This window comes from Liolophura sinensis, chromosome 13 (assembly GCF_032854445.1).
Source record: "Liolophura sinensis isolate JHLJ2023 chromosome 13, CUHK_Ljap_v2, whole genome shotgun sequence".
Taxonomy (NCBI): Eukaryota; Metazoa; Mollusca; class Polyplacophora; order Chitonida; family Chitonidae; genus Liolophura; species Liolophura sinensis.
Genome location: NC_088307.1, coordinates 29,725,389 through 29,744,816, shown reverse-complemented (window position 1 = coordinate 29,744,816; position 19,428 = coordinate 29,725,389). Strand labels below are relative to the sequence as shown.

General features: G+C 43.1%; 1 protein-coding gene across 5 annotated transcripts in view; it reads left to right on the top strand.

Moving 5' to 3' along the window:
- Positions 1–18,351, top strand: part of LOC135480294 (cadherin-23-like) — a 76,127-nt gene extending 57,776 nt beyond the window's left edge. For all 5 annotated transcript variants that reach the window (XM_064760099.1, XM_064760096.1, XM_064760098.1 and 2 more), the window contains 5 exons: positions 7,620–7,817; positions 9,315–9,432; positions 10,328–10,409; positions 13,728–13,814; positions 16,546–18,351. In XM_064760099.1, the coding sequence (XP_064616169.1) occupies positions 7,620–7,817; positions 9,315–9,432; positions 10,328–10,409; positions 13,728–13,814; positions 16,546–16,852 (792 nt within the window). In that variant the 3' untranslated portion in view covers positions 16,853–18,351. The remainder of the gene's footprint in view (positions 1–7,619; positions 7,818–9,314; positions 9,433–10,327; positions 10,410–13,727; positions 13,815–16,545) is intronic.
- The last annotated feature ends 1,077 nt before the right edge of the window (positions 18,352–19,428 follow it).

Here is a 19,428-nt window from a genome sequence, read left to right as displayed (position 1 = left end):
GTTTTCCAAGCTCTTTCACATGACGGGCTAAATCCACCAACATGTTTATCACATACCACAAGAATTCTCCCGGCTCTTTCACAGGACGGGCTAAATCCACCAAGATGTTTATGGCAAACCACAGGGGTTTCCCTAGTTTCTGTCAAAAGACGGGCTAAATCCACCTAGAAGTTTATCATATACTACAGAAAATACTCCAGGCTCTGTCACAGGACGGACTAAATCTACCAAGATGTTCATTACATTCCACAGGGGTTCTTTATGCTCTGCCATAGGATAGGCTGTTCACCAAGATGTTTATCAAGTACCACAAGGACTCTCCAGGCTCTGTCACAGGACGGACTAAATCCACCAAGATGTTCATTACATTCCACAGGGGTTCTTTATGCTCTGCCATAGGATAGGCTGTTCACCAAGATGTTTATCAAGTACCACAAGGATTCTCCAGGCTCTGTCACAGGACGGACTAAATCCACCAAGATGTTCATTACATTCCACAGGGGTTCTTTATGCTCTGCCATAGGATAGGCTGTTCACCAAGATGTTTATCAAGTACCACAAGGATTCTCCAGGCTCTGTCACAGGACGGACTAAATCCACCAAGATATTTATAATGTATCAAGATAATGCTCCAGGCTCTGTCATTGGATGGTCTTAATCCACTAAGATGTCAATCACGTACCACAGGTAGTGCTCCAGGCTTTGTCACTGGATGGACTAAATCCAGCAAGATGATTATCACATCCCACAGGGGGTTCCCGGGGCTCTGTTACAGGACGGGCCACATCCACCAAGATGTTTTTTACAAACCACATGTGTTTCCGTAGTCTCTGTCCAAAGACAGGCTAAATCCACCAAGAAGTTTAGCACATACCACAGGGAATTCTCCAGGCTCTGTCTCTGGACAACACAATTCCACAAAAATGTTTATCACGTATCACAGTGGACTCTCCAGGTTCTATTACTGGATGAACTGAATTCACCAAGATGTTTATCAAGTACCACAGGGGTTTTCAAGGCTCCGTCATTCGATGTCCTACATGTAAATACACGAATACGTTTATCATGTTCCACAGGGAGCTCTCCAGGTTCTGTCACAGGATGGGCTAAATCCACCAAAACTTTTATCACTTACCACAGGGGTTTCTCCAGGCTCTGTCACAGGACGAGCTCAATCTACCAAGATGTTTATCACGTACCACAGGGAGCTCTCCAGGTTCTGTCACAGGATGGGCTAAATCCACCAAAAGTTTTATCACTTACCACAGGGGGTTTCTCCAGGCTCTGTCACAGGACGAGCTCAATCTACCAAGATGTTTATCACGTACCACAGGGAGCTCTCCAGGTTCTGTCACAGGATGGGCTAAATCCACCAAAAGTTTTATCACTTACCACAGGGGTTTCTCCAGGCTCTGTCACAGGACGAGCTCAATCTACCAAGATGTTTATCACGTACCACAGGGAGCTCTCCAGGTTCTGTCACAGGATGGGCTAAATCCACCAAAAGTTTTATCACTTACCACAGGGGGTTTCTCCAGGCTCTGTCACAGGACGAGCTCAATCTACCAAGATGTTTATCACGTACCACAGGGAGTTCTCCAGGCTCTGTCACAGGACGGGTTAAATCCACCAAAAGTTTTATCACTTACCACAGGGGGTTTCTCCAGGCTCTGTCACAGGACGAGCTCAATCTACCAAGATGTTTATCACGTACCACAGGGAGTTCTCCAGGCTCTGTCACAGGATGGGCTAAATCCACCAAAAGTTTTATCACTTACCACAGGGGGTTTCTCCAGGCTCTGTCACAGGACGAGCTCAATCTACCAAGATGTTTATCACGTACCACAGGGAGCTCTCCAGGCTCTGTCACAGGATGGGCTAAATCCACCAAAAGTTTTATCACTTACCACAGGGGGTTTCTCCAGGCTCTGTCACAGGACGAGCTCAATCTACCAAGATGTTTATCACGTACCACAGGGGTTTCTCCAGGCTCTGTCACAGGACGAGCTCAATCTACCAAGATGTTTATCACGTACCACAGGGAGTTCTCCAGGCTCTGTCACAGGACGAGCTCAATCTACCAAGATGTTTATCACGTACCACAGGGAGCTCTCCAGGTTCTGTCACAGGATGGGCTAAATCCACCAAAAGTTTTATCACTTACCACAGGGGGTTTCTCCAGGCTCTGTCACAGGACGAGCTCAATCTACCAAGATGTTTATCACGTACCACAGGGAGTTCTCCAGGCTCTGTCACAGGATGGGCTAAATCCACCAAAAGTTTTATCACTTACCACAGGGGGTTTCTCCAGGCTCTGTCACAGGACGAGCTCAATCTACCAAGATGTTTATCACGTACCACAGGGAGCTCTCCAGGCTCTGTCACAGGACGGGCTAAATCCACCAAAAGTTTTATCACTTACCACAGGGGGTTTCTCCAGGCTCTGTCACAGGACGAGCTCAATCTACCAAGATGTTTATCACGTACCACAGGGAGTTCTCCAGGCTCTGTCACAGGACGGGTTAAATCCACCAAAAGTTTTATCACTTACCACAGGGGGTTTCTGCAGGCTCTGTCACAGGACGAGCTCAATCTACCAAGATGTTTATCACGTACCACAGGGAGCTCTCCAGGTTCTGTCACAGGATGGGCTAAATCCACCAAAAGTTTTATCACTTACCACAGGGGGTTTCTCCAGGCTCTGTCACAGGACGAGCTCAATCTACCAAGATGTTTATCACGTACCACAGGGAGCTCTCCAGGTTCTGTCACAGGATGGGCTAAATCCACCAAAAGTTTTATCACTTACCACAGGGGGTTTCTCTAGGCTCTGTCACAGGACGAGCTCAATCTACCAAGATGTTTATCACGTACCACAGGGAGTTCTCCAGGCTCTGTCACAGGACGGGTTAAATCCACCAAAAGTTTTATCACTTACCACAGGGGGTTTCTCCAGGCTCTGTCACAGGACGAGCTCAATCTACCAAGATGTTTATCACGTACCACAGGGAGCTCTCCAGGCTCTGTCACAGGACGAGCTCAATCTACCAAGATGTTTATCACGTACCACAGGGGTTTCTCCAGGCTCTGTCACAGGACGAGCTCAATCTACCAAGATGTTTATCACGTACCACAGGGGTTTCTCCAGGCTCTGTCACAGGACGAGCTCAATCTACCAAGATGTTTATCACGTACCACAGGGGTTTCTCCAGGCTCTGTCACAGGACGAGCTCAATCTACCAAGATGTTTATCACGTACCACAGGGGTTTCTCCAGGCTCTGTCACAGGACGAGCTCAATCTACCAAGATGTTTATCACTTACCACAGGGGTTTCTCCAGGCTCTGTCACAGGACGAGCTCAATCTACCAAGATGTTTATCACGTACCACAGGGGTTTCTCCAGGCTCTGTCACAGGACGAGCTCAATCTACCAAGATGTTTATCACGTACCACAGGGAGTTCTCCAGGCTCTGTCAGACGGGTTAAATCCATGAAGATGTTTATTATATATTATAAGGTTTCAAGGGCTAAATCCTCCAACATGTTTATCACATACCACAGGGGCTTCTCCATTCTCTGCGACAGGATGGGCTTAATCCACCAAGATATTTATCATATAATACAAAGGGTTCAGTAGGCTTTGTCATAGGATGGGCTAAATGCACAAAGATGTTTATTACGTATCAGAGGGGGTTCTCCAGCCTCTTTCACCGGATGAGCTAAGTCCACCAAGATATTTCTTACATACCATAGGAGGTTCTCTAGGCTCTGTAAGAGGGGATAAATCCACCATGATGTTTATCCCATACCACACCGCGTTTTCCAGGTTCTGTTGCAGGACGGGCTAAATTCACTAGGATGTTTATCACACACCACACCGCGTTTTCCAGGTTCTGTTGCAGGACGGGCTAAATTCACTAGGATGTTTATCACACACCACACCGCGTTTTCCAGGTTCTGTTGCAGGACGGTCTAAATTCACAGAGATGTTCATTACACACCACACAGCGTTCTCTAGGTTCTGTCACACGGGCTATATTTATCACATACTACAGAGGGTTCTGTAGGCTCTGTCACAAAATGGGCTAAATCCACCAAGATATTTATCACATACCACAGGTGGTTCTGCAGATTGTGTTACTGGACGGGCTATATTCACCAAGATGTTAATCACGTATCAGAGGGGGTTTGCCAGCTTCTTTCACTGTATGGACTTAATCTACCGAGATATTTATCAAGCTCCCCAAGGGATTCTCTAGGTACTGTCACTGGACGGGCTAAATGTATTAGGAATTTTTTTACATAACACACTACGCTCTCCAGGCTCTGTCACAGCACGGGTTAAATGTATCAAGATGTTTATCACACACCATAGGAAGTTCTCTAAGTTCTGTCAGACGGGCTATATCCACCAAGATGTTTGTCAAATAGTACAAAAGGGTTCTCTAGGCTTTGTCACAGAATGGGCTAAATCCACCAAGATATTTATCACATAACACAGAGGGTTCTCCAGGATGGGCTAAATTCACGAGGATATTTTTACATACCACAAGTGGTTCTCCAGGTTGTGTTACTGGATGGGCTAAATCCATCAAGTTGTTCATTCTGTATCAGAGGGGGTTCTCCACCTTCTTATACTATATGGGCTAAATCCACTAAGGTGTTTATCATGTAGCACAATTGGTACTCCAGGCTCTGTCACGGGATGGAGCAAAATCCATCAAGATGTTTACTACGTACCACATGGGGTTCTCTGGGCTCCGTCTGTAGGTGAGTTAAATACAGGCAGATGTTTATCGGTTACCACAGGAGTTCCCCAGGTTCTATCATATGATGGGCTAAAATAATTAAGATGTTTATCAGAGGGTTTTCCAGGTTGTGTTACTGGACAGCTATATCCACCGAGATGTTTGTCACGTTCCACAGGGGACTCTGCATACTCAGTCACAGGATGGGCTAAATCCACCGAGATGTTCATCACATACCACAGTGGTTCTCTAGGCTCCGTAAAACGGGCTATATCCACCGAGATGTTTGTCACCTTTCATTGGGGTTTCTCTAGGCTATGTCAAAGGATTGGCTAAATCGATCATGATGTTTATCACATACCACACGTCGCTCTCCAGGCTCCGTAAAACGGGCTATATCCACCGAGATGTTTGTCACCTTTCATTGGGGTTTCTCTTGGCTATGTCAAAGGATTGGCTAAATCGATCATGATGTTTATCACATACCACACGGCGCTCTCTAGGCTCGGTCAAACGGGCTATATTCACCAAAATGTTAATCACATACCACAGAGGATTCTCCAGGCTCTGTTATCGGATAGGCTATATCCACCAAGATGTTTATCATAGATCACTGGGGTTTTTCTAGGCTGTGTCAAAGGACGGGCTAAATCCACTAAGATGTTTGTCACATACCACAGAGGATTCTCCAGGCTCTGTCACAGGGTGGGCTAAATCTACCAAGATGTTTATCACATACCACAGGGGTTCTCCTGTCTGTGTTACTGGATGGGCTGTCCATCAAGATGTTTATCACATACCACAGGTGGCTCCCCAGGTTGTGTTACTGGACGGGGTAAATCCACGAAGATGTTTTTTACGTATCAGAGGGGGTTCTCCAGCTTCTTATACTATATCGGCTAAATCCACTAAGGTGTTTATCATGTACCCCAGCCTGTGTCACTGGATGGGCTAAATCCACTAAGGTGTTTATCATGTACCCCAGCCTGTGTCACTGGATGGGCTAAATCCACTAAGGTGTTTATCATGTACCCCAGCCTGTGTCACTGGATGGGCTAAATCCACTAAGGTGTTTATCATGTACCCCAGCCTGTGTCACTGGATGGGCTAAATCCACTAAGGTGTTTATCATGTACCCCAGCCTGTGTCACTGGATGGGCTAAATCCACTAAGATGTTTATCACGTACTACAGGTGGTTCTCCTGTCTGTTTTATTGGATGTGGGAAATCCACTAAATAACTTACCACCGGGGGTTATCCAAACTCTGACGTGGAATGGGCTACGTCTGCAAAGATGTTTATCACGTACCACAAGGAGCTATCCAGGTTCTGTCACTGGATGGGCTAAATCCATAAAGATGTTTATCACGTACCACAAGGATTCTCTGGACGAGCTAAATCCACCAAGACGACAGTTGGTTGCCCATGCACTGCCATTTACCATCTATCCTTTAACCTGAAGGCTACTTTGCCTGTAAAGCCTTCTGGGATATAGGATAAGCGCCACTAAAATAAATAATGATTTGATTAAGATCTTTCTTTGAACAGAAAAGAGTTCTTTGTTAAATTCGGAGGCCATCTGCTACCGACTGGAAATGAACTGTTTGTAATCTGTGATTGTACGTTGAGCACTGATAGGGTCTTCAGGTTATACATTGTTACGAAATTGTATCAAAATGTATAGAAAGGAAAAGGGTATCTCCCCTGTATGCAAACAGATATTGTTATTGAGAGGTATGGTCAATATAACGTTATTCTAACAAAGATGGTCGTTATGACGTTACTGTGACTGACAATTTCAGAATGACGTTATTGTGACTAAGTCAGTTTGACGTTATTGTGACAGATGATCAGTATCACGCTATTGTGACTGATATTGTCAGAATGACGTTAATGTGACTGAGATGGTCGGTGTGACGTTATTGTGACAGATGATCTCTATGACGTTGTTGTAGTTGAAGTGGTGAGTATGAGGTCACTCTGACTAAGATAGTAGGTATGGCGCTTTTTGATTGAGATGGTCAATATGACGTTATTGTGACTGAGACGGTCGCTGTGACGGTATTGTGACTGAGATGGCCGGTATGGTGTTACTGTGCCTGAGATAGTCAGTACCACGTTATTGTGACGGAGACGGTCGGTGTGACGTTATTCTGATTTAGGAGCCTCCGTGGCATAGTTGGTTAGCGTGCTAGCGCAGCATAATGACCAAGGAACCTTTCACCAATGTGATCTCTGTGAGTTCAAGTCCAGCTCATGCTAGCTTCTTCTCCGGCTGTATGTGCGGAATGTCTTCCAGCAACCTACGGACGTTCGTGGGTTGCTCGGTTTCCTCCCACCATACTGATGGCCGCCGTGGTATAAATGAGATATTTTTGAGTACGGCGTAAAGCCCCAGTCAAATAAGAAAATAAATATTGTGACTGAGATAGCCGGTATGATGTTATTGTGACTGAGATGGCCGGTATGATGTTATTGTGGCTGAGACGGCGGTCGATATGGAGTTATTGTGACTCAAATGGTCAGTATCACGCTATTGTGACTAAAATGGTCGGTATCACGCTATCGTGACAAATGGTCGGTATCACGCTATTGTGACTCAAATGGTCGGTATCACGTTCTAGTGAGATGGCACTATACATGTAATGTATATTTCATTTGGTCATAAAAATGTGGCAATGTATGTCATTGAATTAGCAATGTATGTCACCGATGTAACAATATGGGTCACTGATGTGGCAATGTACGTCATTGGTGTAGCAATGTAGGCCAATGATGTAGCAATATAGGTCAATGATGTAACAATGTAGGTCACTGATGTAGCAATGTAGCTCATTGATGCAGCACTTTTTGCTTCTCTCCGTTCTCAGACATTTGAGAAGGACGTAGGGAGGACGCTTCCACTGACAGCCGTTGATGAGGACAAGGGTGATTTTGGGGAGGTTTTCTACGCCATTACTTCTAGGACAAGCTATTTTAAAATTGAAAAGCGAGAAGATGGCCCAACCATCGTGGCTCTACGCGATTGTGAGGATTGCAAGCAAACTAGGGACTACCAATTTCAGCAGGTAATCTCATTTCTGTAATAACGTAGTCTGGGTTGATGCCCTGTGGTTTTTGTCGACTAAAGAAAACTTCTTACAATCCACAAGCAATGGCCAATGATTTCATATCAGGAGGTCGTCTGTCGTCAAAGCTGTATATATCTTGCAAAATTAAGCCATGACTGATTTATGAGATCCACAGAGTGTCGCCAGTAGTTCAGTCGTGTAAAGCTTGGTTCTTCCCGCTGTTATGGAGAGTTTGCTTGTGTCTGTAGATGTACAGACACAAACAAAATCTTCATAACAGCGGGAAAATCTATGGAGACTCCGGTGCTCTACACCCGTCAGCCCGAACACTCCGGTGCTCTACACCCGTCAGCCCGAACACACTCAGGTGTTCTGCATCAATAAGCAACAACGCACTCAAATCGGTGATCAAATCGAATAACTCTGTTGTCCTGCACAAATCAACCTGAACGCACTCTGGTGTCCTCCACCAATTAACCCAAACACTCTCCGGTGTCCTCCACCGATCATCCAGAACACACTACGGCGTCATGCACTAATTAACCTGAACGCACTCCTGTGTCCTGCACCGATCAACGGGAGCACAAATTGGTGTCCCTCACGAATCAACCCAAACATACTCCAGTGCCCTGCACCCATCAAGCTGAACAATCTTCAGTGTCCTGCACCGATCAAGCTGAACAATCTTCAGTGTCCTGCACCGATCAAGCTGAACAATCTTCAGTGTCCTGCACCGATCAAGCTGAACAATCTTCAGTGTCCTGCACCGATCAAGCTGAACAATCCTCAGTGTCCTGCACCGATCAAGCTGAACAATCTTCAGTGTCCTGCACCGATCAGCCAGAACACACTCCAGTGTCCTACACCAATCAACTTGAACTAAGTCCGGTGTCCTCCACCACCTCCCAAAACACACTACGGTGCCCTGCACCAATCAGCATGAACACACTCCGGTGTCCTTCACCAATCAATCCGAACACACTCCGGTGTCATGCACCAATCAGCCCCAACACATCTACTTCACCATTCAACCTCTCTGGTCGTACGTGGGAAGCTCTTCCAGCAACCTGGGGATAGTCGTGGGTTTCCCTCGGGCTCTGCTCGGTTTTCTCCCACCATAATGCTGGCCGCCATCGTATAAGTGAAATATTCTTGAGTACGGCATAAAACGCTAGTCAACTAAATAAAATAAATAAATAAGCAACCAATCAACCTAAACACACTCCGGTGTCCTCCACCCATCAACCCGAACAGAGTCCCGTTCCTCCACTGATCAACCGGAACACACTCCGGTGTCCTCCACCCATCAACCCGAACACACTCCTGGTCCTCCACCGATCAACCGGAACACACTCCGGTGTCCTCCACGCATCAACCCGAACACACTCCTGGTCCTCCACCGATCAACCAGAACACACTCCGGTGTCCTGCAGCAATCAACCCGAACACACTCCGCTCTTTTGATAATGAGTCTGTAGCCATTATTCCACACAGGTTACCGTTTATGCCTATAACAAAGGCGACGTGATCGAGGAGTCGGGATTTGAGGACCAGTTACTAACAGTCAACATACGCCTCAGCTGCGGCGACCGTTGCGGACTCAGTACCGTAGGTATGTGCACTCACAAATGTCGGTTAGTTTCTGATCGTAACGTGTGACGACCAATGTGGTCTCAGTACCATAGGTATGTCCACTCACAAATGTCCGTCCATTTTTGGTCTTAACGTGTGACGACCAGTGAGAACTGGGTACCGTAGGTTTGTGCACTTACAAATGTCGGTCACTTTTTGGTTCTATCGTGTAACGACCAGTGTGGACTCAGTACCATAGGTAAGCGCACTAACATGTCCGTCAGTGTCTCCCCCTTACGTGTGAGAACCAGTGTGGACTTCTTATCATAGGTATGTGCACTCACAAATGTGTTACAGTTTCTGGTCTTAATGAGTAACGATTATTATGGACTCATCACCAAACGTATGTGCTCTCAAAAATGTGTTACAGTTTCTGGTCTAAATTAGTAACTATTATTGTGGACTCATCACGATACGTATGTACTCTCAAAAATGTGTTACAGTTTCTGGTCTTAATGAGTAACGATTATTGTGGACTCATCACCGTACGTATGTGCTCTCAAAAATGTGTTACAGTTTCTTGTCTTCATGAGTAACGATTATTGTGGACTAACGTATCACCGCACGTATGTGCTCTAAAAAAGGTGCATCATCTTTAGATCCCACCGTGGAACCTTCAACTATTGGTCATCAACATGTACTATACCAGACGTCGCAAGACAACGTAGGTCACGGGTGAATGCTCCAGAAGGCAATGACCGGGAATGTTTATACTGTTATGGCTAAATTATCCTTCCTGGTGTCTAATGTTGATTAGGCGGTAGCTATGGTGGTATGCGGCTGTGCTCTTATAGTATGAACAACTGGTCAAGAAAACAAGAAAACTATTAGTGAAATGATTTGATTTTTTTTTGTCTGCTTTTCTGTATTTTCAGAAATAATTCTTATACCATTGTGTTCCCTGCTGGCCTTAGCGGTGATACTTCTCATCGTTCTGTTTGTGCGTCAGTACAAGCGGTAAGACATTCATGATGTTTTTTTGTAAACACTGCAACCTTATGTATCTTGTGAAAAGAAGTAAGATCTGATAACTCATTTTCCCATTTCCTCACTATTCCTTTTACTGTTATTTGAACTTTTAGGGTAACTATTTTCCACCTCGTCACGTAGACTCCAGCGTGTGTGTCGTTGCTCTAAGTTAACATTTTGTTTGGACAAACCAAGGTATTTAGGCACCAGATATGACATCCCTGTTGGTGTGTGCTGTAAGTTTACATTTTGTTTGGACAAAGCATGTGATTTGGTCACCAGCTATGGCATGCCTGTTGGTGCCTACTGTAACTTAACATTTTTTTTTGGACAAAGCATGGTATTTAGGCAGCAGATATGACATGCCCATTGCTCTTTACTGTAAATTAACATTTTGCTTGGACAAAGCATGAAACATAGTCACCAGCTATGACATGCCCGTTGATCTTTGCTGTAAGTTAACATTTTGTTTGGACAAATCATGGTATTTAGACACCAGCTATGACATGCTTGTTGGTGTCTACTGTAAGGTAACATTTTGTTTGCATGTGATTTTGTCACCAGCTATGACAGGCCCGTTGCTCTTTGCTGTAAGTTAACGTTTTGTTTGGACAAAACAAGGTATTTACTCACCAGATATGACATGCCTGTTGCTGTGTGCTGTAAGTTGACATTTTGTTTGGACAAATCATTTGATTTAGGCACAAGCGATGACATGCCCGTTGCCCATTCTGTAAGTTAACATTTTGTTTGGACAAAGCATGTAATCTGGTCACTAGCTGACATGCCCGTTGGTCTTTGCGGTAAGCTAACATTTTGTTTGGAGAAAGCATAGTATTTAGGCACCAGCCAGGACATGTCCGTTGCTCTTTGCTGTAAGCTGACATTTTGTTTGGACAAAGCATGTGATTTGGTCACCAGCTATGACAGGCCCGTTGCTCTTTGCTCTAAGTTAACATTTTGTTTGGACAAAACAAGGTATTTAGGCACCAGATATGACATGCCTGTTGGTGTGTGCTGTAAGTTTACATTTTGTTTGGACAAAGCATGTGATTTGGTCACCAGCTATGACAGACCCGTTGCTCTTTGCTGTAAGTTAACATTTTGTTTGGACAAAACAAGGTATTTAGGCACCAGATATGACATGCCTGTTGGTGTGTGCTGTAAGTTTACATTTTGTTTGGACAAAGCATGTGATTTGGTCACCAGCTATGACAGACCCGTTGCTCTTTGCTCTAAGTTCACATTTTGTTTGGACAAACCAAGGTATTTAGGCACCAGATATGACATGCCTGTTGGTGTGTGCTGTAAGTTTACATTTTGTTTGGACAAAACGTGTGATTTGGTCACCAGCTATGACATGCCTGTTGGTGCCTACTGTAACTTAACATTTTGTTTGGACAAAGCATGGTATTTAGGCAGCAGATTTGACATGCCCATTGCTCTTTACTGTAAATTAACATTTTGCTTGGACAAAGCATGAAACATAGTCACCAGCTATGACATGCCCGTTGATCTTTGCTGTAAGTTAACATTTTGTTTGGACAAATCGTGGTATTTAGACACCAGCTATGACATGCTTGTTGGTGTCTACTGTAAGGTAACATTTTGTTTGGACAAAATGTGTGATTTGGTCACCAGCTATGACATGCCTGTTGGTGTCTACTGTAAGTTAACATTTTGTTTGGGCAAAGCACGGTATGTAGGCACCAGATATGACATGCCCGTTGCTCCTTGCTGTAAGCTGAGATTTTGTTTGGAAAAAGCATGTGATTTGGTCATCGGGTATAGTATGCCCGTTGCTCTTTGCTGTAAGTTAACATTTTGTTTGGAGAAAGCATGGTAATTAGGCACCAGATATGACATGCCTGTTGGTGTCTACTGTAAGTTAACATTTTGTTTGGACAAAGCATGGTATTTACTCACCAGATATGACATGCCTGTTGGTGTCTGCCGTGAATTGATATTTTGTTTGGACAAAGCATGTGATTTTGTCACCAGCTTTGACAGGCCCGTTGCTCTTTGCTGTAAGCTAACATTTTGTTTGGACAAAGGCATGGTATTTAGACACCAGATATGACATGCCTGTTGGTGTCTGCTGTAAGTTAACATTTGTTTGGACAAGGCATGTGATTTGGGCAGAAGCTTTGACATGTCCGTTGCTCTTTGCTGTAAGCTGACATTTTGTTTGGACAAGGCATGTTGTTTGGTCACCACTTTTGACATGCCTGTTGCTCTTTGCTGTAAGCTGGCATTTTGTTTGGACAAAGCATGGTATTTGGTCACCAAGTAACAACAGGTAGCCGTTCCCTGTTGCTGGGTTGGTTAAGTCGCCTTTTAGTGCTGAACATATCTGTGAAGCCCTACTTTGGAAGTGCTTAGTTTCCTCAGGATTTCATTACCATGTATGGAAACTAAATAATATAATAATATAATAATATAAATAATATATAATCTCTGTCTTTAAACGGTCTCTGAAACCCCTAGAAATATTTGTAGCTCTTCTTGTTTTGATTGCCTTGTTCAATTTGCATCCTTTTTCAATCCGTCAAAACAAATATAAAGTGTACAATGGTTAATAACTTTTAGACGACGGTATATTCCTAGTTACTAATACAGGTATGTAAAATGGCCTACAAGTTTTCAGGCATCATGATTCTTCATGTATTAGTGAGAGATGATGTGCCTTCCTAAATGAACAACCAGGAGAGTTGAAAATCAGGGGAAGGGCAGGGAATTTGTCCTAATGATAAAATCACAGTTTAATCTTGATCAATCTGAAACTGAAATGTAAATAAGAATTTGTTTTGAAGTTAGTTCTTTTCAAAAATTACTTGATGTGGTAAAAAAAATCCAACTGTTAACGTATCGTATATATCCGCCTGCCCGAAAATTTAGACTCGTTCACCATCAAACTTTAAGCTCTTGGTGTGTTGGACTTCCATAATATTGCATATAAAACGCAGTTTTAGTACATGTGGTTTTTTCTAGCTCATAATGTAAACCTCCATAAGCCTCGTTTCGACACCAAGAACTCACTGCCTCGGATGACGTCATAGTTATTAAGAAAACAGTGCCATGCAAGATATGGGGCGGAGTTCAGTATATGTTTTGATGGAGAACAACTTCAGTTACTGTCCAGCTCACTCTAAACCCTGTTTGTAACTGTGCTATAAAAGCTACGACTATGTTAAAAATAAGCGTAGTCAATGTTTGCAACGTGGGTGTTCACGATGTAAGCACTTGTGGACATTTGTGGATGACAAATTCGTGGAGAGAGCTAATCGTTTTGTATGATTGTTTCAGGCATAAACTGTACACGGAAGGTACCGATCGGAGAAACTTGGAGAAGTTACGTGATGCACAACGGACCCATTTCCAACCCCGTGATGAGTAAGTTGCCAATAGTGTGAGAAACATCGCCATCACTTGTCGAGCGGCATAAAGATTGTCTTATCTGCGTGCACTATATACTCCACTATACATATAAAGAGTTAAAGATATCAGATGCACTAGGACAATATCTCGGAAATTCGGGAGATAAAGCATTTAACTGCTATTTAACTGCTCTGAGCCGCTTGCACAAAGGGATCGTAATCGTAAATTTATTATAAATCACCAAGATCTCGATCGCAACCATAGCTTGCAACCGACACCCTCTTGCACGAAGGGATTTTAAGCTATGACAGTTGTAACTTAAAATCAGACATTACAATTGACCCTGTTACAATTTTTTTACAATCGCCCCCCCCCCCCCGCCAAAAAAAAAAATAATAAAAATTAACGTTACGTATAAGTACTTACGTTAGGTATACTGTTTGTTAGCATCTTTCGACTCGGGTTGAAAGCATGTGCAATTTAATTGTCTCAAAAAGATGTTACGAGCATTTTTTCACATGCTGTTTTTCATCATTATGAGATAGAACTCTTTTGAAAATAGAGGTAAAGAAAGCTATTGACCGGTACATCGGCAATTTATATCTTTAAGCCATCTTTATTTACGCGTCAAATTAAGCTTATCGCAATTGTAACTTCAACAATCTACAGTCGCCTTACAATTCCTATGTACTAGCGGTGCAACTTGTTTTTACAGTCAGTTGTAAACTCAACTGTGAGGTGTACAATCGATTGTAGCTACGATCTCTTCATGCAATCGAGCCGTGGTCTGTATCTTAGCCTGTACTCTACACACATGTCCCTTTACAATATCTCATTGATGAGGAAGTTTTAGCCAGAGCAATCATGCTGGCTTGGAACCTCTTTAATCCATTGGTGGTGTCCACTCACCATGTTTGATCCCATTCATTTCTTATATACAACTTAACACCTTTGTGACAGAGACTGCGGCAGGAAGTGTAAATATGGCAAACGTAGGCCTATGATATAGCGGGTGACCGCACAAAACAGATATTAGGAGTCTGAGCTCGATTAGCTGCATGCATTGACTAGCACAGCTTGGAATTCCATTCCGACATGTGTGTGTATAGTGTAATGTTTGAATTTCAGAAATATTGTGATAAGCAAAGTGCGTTTCACACCATTGTTTGTACATGTGGGCGTATATGTGGGATAGAGTGTATGACGTGTGAATTTGTAGTGTCTGTGGGAAGGAAAACCTGACATGATTGCATACACTCAGAGGCATGGTATATGATGTATTCGGGTGCTGAGGAAAGGAATATGTAACGTGAATGTATACACTGTGGGACAGGGTATATGGTGTATTCGAGTGCTGACTGAGTGCAAGAGGGAAGGAATATGTGACATGATTGTATATATTGTGGGACAGGTAAAGGATGTATTGGGGTGCTGACTGAATGCAAGAGGGAAGGAATATGTGACGCGATTGTATATATTGTGGGACACAGTATATGACGTATTCGGGTTTGACTGAATACAAAAATGAAGGAATATGTGACATGATTGTATATTTTGTTGGACAGGTATATGATATATCCAGGTGCTGCCTGAGTGCAAGAGGGAAGGAACGTGTGACATGATTTTGAATATTGTGACATATGGTATATGTCGTATACGGGCGCTGACGTACATGTGCACCGGTGCTGATCATGAGTGCCTGTAGGCAGGAACACGTTACATGAGTGTGTGTATTGTGGGATTGCGTCTATGGCATGTGCGGGTGCTGACTTTTGCTGTGGGACTTTTAGTGCCTGTGGGAAGGAACATGTTTGTATATATTGTGGGATAGGGTCTATGACATCTATGGGTCATGACGTATATAGGTGCTGACTTTGAGTGCCTATGGGAAGGACCATGCCACCTGTTTGTGTATATTGCGGGATAGAGTATATGGTGTATGCCGGCGCTGACGTACACGGGTGCTGAGGTACACGGGTGCTGAAGTACACCCGAGCTGACGTACACGGAAGCTGACTTTTATTGCTGGGGGAGAAGGAACATGTCCTATGTTTATGTGTATTGTGGGATAGGGTCTATGGCATGTACCGGCGCTGATGCACACAGGTGCTGACGTTAACAATGACTGATTTTTAGTACCTGTGGGAAGAAACATGTTTGTATATATTGTGGGATAGGGTCTCTGATGTATCCATGAGCTGACTGGTGAAAGTCAGTATATGTCTGTTTCTTTGCTTGGTGAGGTCACATACCCAGCAGGTAGGTACAATAGCCATCGGCCTTGTTACTCCGACGTTGAGAATATTTTATTCATACGACGAAGGCCCAGTAATATTGTAGGAGGAAAGCAGCCGGAACCTGGGGAAAACCCACGATCATCCACTGGAAAACCCTCCAGGTACAACTGGATCGAGAGGAAGCCAGCATGGTGTGGATTTAAACAGCAATTACGGCGTTTGACGCCAGTGAGCAAAATACGGTGTATGCAAACAGATGATTGTATTTATTTTTGACCTGAGACTTGAGATCCGAAGTCTAATAAAGATGAGAATTAAAGATTAGTTTGAAAAAAGCAAGCGCTGTGAAAGGTTAACAGAATATGTTTGTTTTATAACTTAGGCAACTTTGTTTTTAGTTTAATAATTTTATGTTTTGCAATATGGACACGACCTGTTTCTCTGTTTACCTTACCGGGCTGTTGTATATTTGTTTTACCTAACAAATGAAACAATTTCTGTATTTTCAGAACTTATAATCAGCCTGATGTAGAAGAGAGCGGGTTTCCGATTACCCGGGTTTCACGTGACGGCTACTTGACTCCAAGAATAGGGGACTCGGGCCAAACCAACAGGTTGTACGTGGACGGTTTGCGCTCTGACGAAGGATACCGATCCCAGGAGAGTGATAGGGACTATTTCTTCCAACCAGAGGCAAGCCATGGAGTTCCCCGGATGGAGAACTTCAATTCAATCAGTGGAGACATGCGTGAATACTTTTCACCTCTGTCGTCGTCAGGGTACAGTAACAGGGTGGCGTTGAAGAATGGCGACTAGTGTTGCTGTGATACAGCAGTTAAACTATGTGGGTAGAGAGAAGGGTCTGCTAAAAGATGGCACCGTCCATAGCAAGAACGAAAGAGGCGTGAAATCGACTTGAAAAAAAATGTACTTAGGAAACATTTTAGCAAATATAAAGTTAACTCATTAATCGTATCCCCAATTTCACATCAACTGTAATACAATCTATCAAAAGATCATGAGAACCTCAGAACTCGGAAAACAGGGCATGTTTAAAATCGCTCTGCATAACTCTTTTTTAAGTGGAAAGTACTGTTAAAGCAGTTTCAGTGAACTGTCAGGGTTTGGCGGACACAGTGAAAAGGCGAGACGTATTACATTACTTTCGGAAAAAAGAAATTTTCCATTATATGCTTGCAGGACACTCATATTGATAAAAATATTAGTATCGTAAAAATTTATTGCGGGTTAGATGCCTATATGAGCACTTATAAATCAAATGCACGTGAAGTATAAATGATTTTGTTTTAATACTATTTTGGATTACAAAATAAAACATGTTTAATTCTGTTACATGTTCATTAGTTAATTAAGTAGTATTCCAGAAATCAAAAATTAAACCCAAATATGCAATTGAAATATACATGTATAATGAATCTCTGTGGTATAATCCGTTTTTAACAAAGTGTTAACCTTTTACAAAACACTGGTATGATCACCAAATTAGATATATAAGGGATATAACAGATACAAATGGGGATTGTCTCCCATTGTCATACATAGAGCAAAAATATAAAGTATACGGAACGGTTTTAGACTACAAACGATTACGTTGCTGGAAAATCAGACTTGCCCAACAGCAGGAGTTATTGCCAGATCAACCGAAGCTTTCTCGGTACATTAAACTTCTGCTGCACCAAAGAAAAGCTTGCCGTGGTTTCTAAGCCTTCCTAAATAATGGAATATACATGTAGAAAAGTCATGCGCCAAATGGGACAATTACATAGGAAGGTCAAACATTAATCATAACAGAATGGGGAGGGGAGGGGGGGCGAGGGAAGCAAATGTATAGAAACAGTAATGCCAGTATCATAACAGGATGAGGAAGGGGAGGGAAGCAAATGTATAGAAACAGTAATGTCAATATCATAACAGAATGGGGGGGGGGGGGAGGAGAGGGAGCAGATATAGAGAAACAGTAATGCTGCTTGCAAAACAATATATATAGTCGTTTAACTGTTTAAAAGTCTTTAACAGAGTAACATATTTTGAAGACAAATGGAATGAAATGAAGACTTTGTCGAAGGTGTCTAATAAATAAAAGTAGGATAAGCCTCAATTTATGCTATGTTCTGTCCCCTTGTTGAACGTTTGTATGGGTGCATTCCTGTCTGATAAATAAAAGTACGATAAGCCTGAATTTATGCTATGTTCTGTCTCCTTGTTGAACGTTTGTATGGATGCATTCCTGTTTGTTGTCATTCCTTTATGTCTTTTGCTTTATGTTATTTGTTTGTTTGTAAATATGGGTGTCTCAGTACTAGATGTATATCTATGGCATCTAATGTATGTACTCAATTCTATGCTAATTGCTTTTCATGCCATTATCCCGTGTCAGTTACGTCTACGTTAGTACTTTCATTGCCAGCAATGGCTGTATACATAATGTGAAGTCTTGTATGGAACCACAAATGTAATACTTCGCTGTTGGGTGTGGGCTTGTATGGAACCACACATGTAATACATCGCTGTTGTGTGTGGGCTTCTATGGAACCACTCATGTATTACGTCGCTGTTGGGTATGGGCTTGGATGGAAGCACACATGTAATACATCGCTGTTGTGTGTGGTCTTGTATAAAACCACACATTTAGATGTAATACATCTCTGTTGTGTGTGTGCTTTTATCGAACCACACATGTAATACATCGCTGTTGTATATGGGCTTGCATGGAACCACACATGTATTACATGGCTGTTGTGTGTGGGCTTGTATGGAACCACACATGTAATACATCGCTGTTCTGCGTGTGCTTGTATGGAACCACACATGTGATACATCGCTGTTGTGTCTGGGCTTGTATGGAACCAAACATGTAATACATGGCTGTTGTGTATGCGGTTCTATGGAACCACACATGTAATACATCTCTATTGTGTGTGGGCTTGTATATAACCACACATGTAATGCATCTCTGTTGTGTGTGGGGTTATATGGCACCACACATGTAATACATCTCCGTTGTGTGTGGGTTTGTATGGAACCACACATGTAATACATCACTGTTGTGTGTGAGGTTGTATAGATGCACACATGTAATTCAACGCTGTTGTCCGTGAGGTTGTATGGAAGGACACATGTAATACATCGCTGTTGTGCGTGAGGTTGTATGGAAGCACACATGTAATAAATGGCTGTTGTGTGTGGGATTGTATGGAACCACACATGTAATATATCGATGTTGTGTGTGGGCTTGTATGGAAGCACACATGTAATACATCGCTGTTGTGTGTGAGTTTGTTTGGAACCACACATGTAATACATCTCTGTTGTGTGTGAGTTTGTATGGAACCACACATGTAATACATCTCTGTTTTGTGTGGGCTTGTATG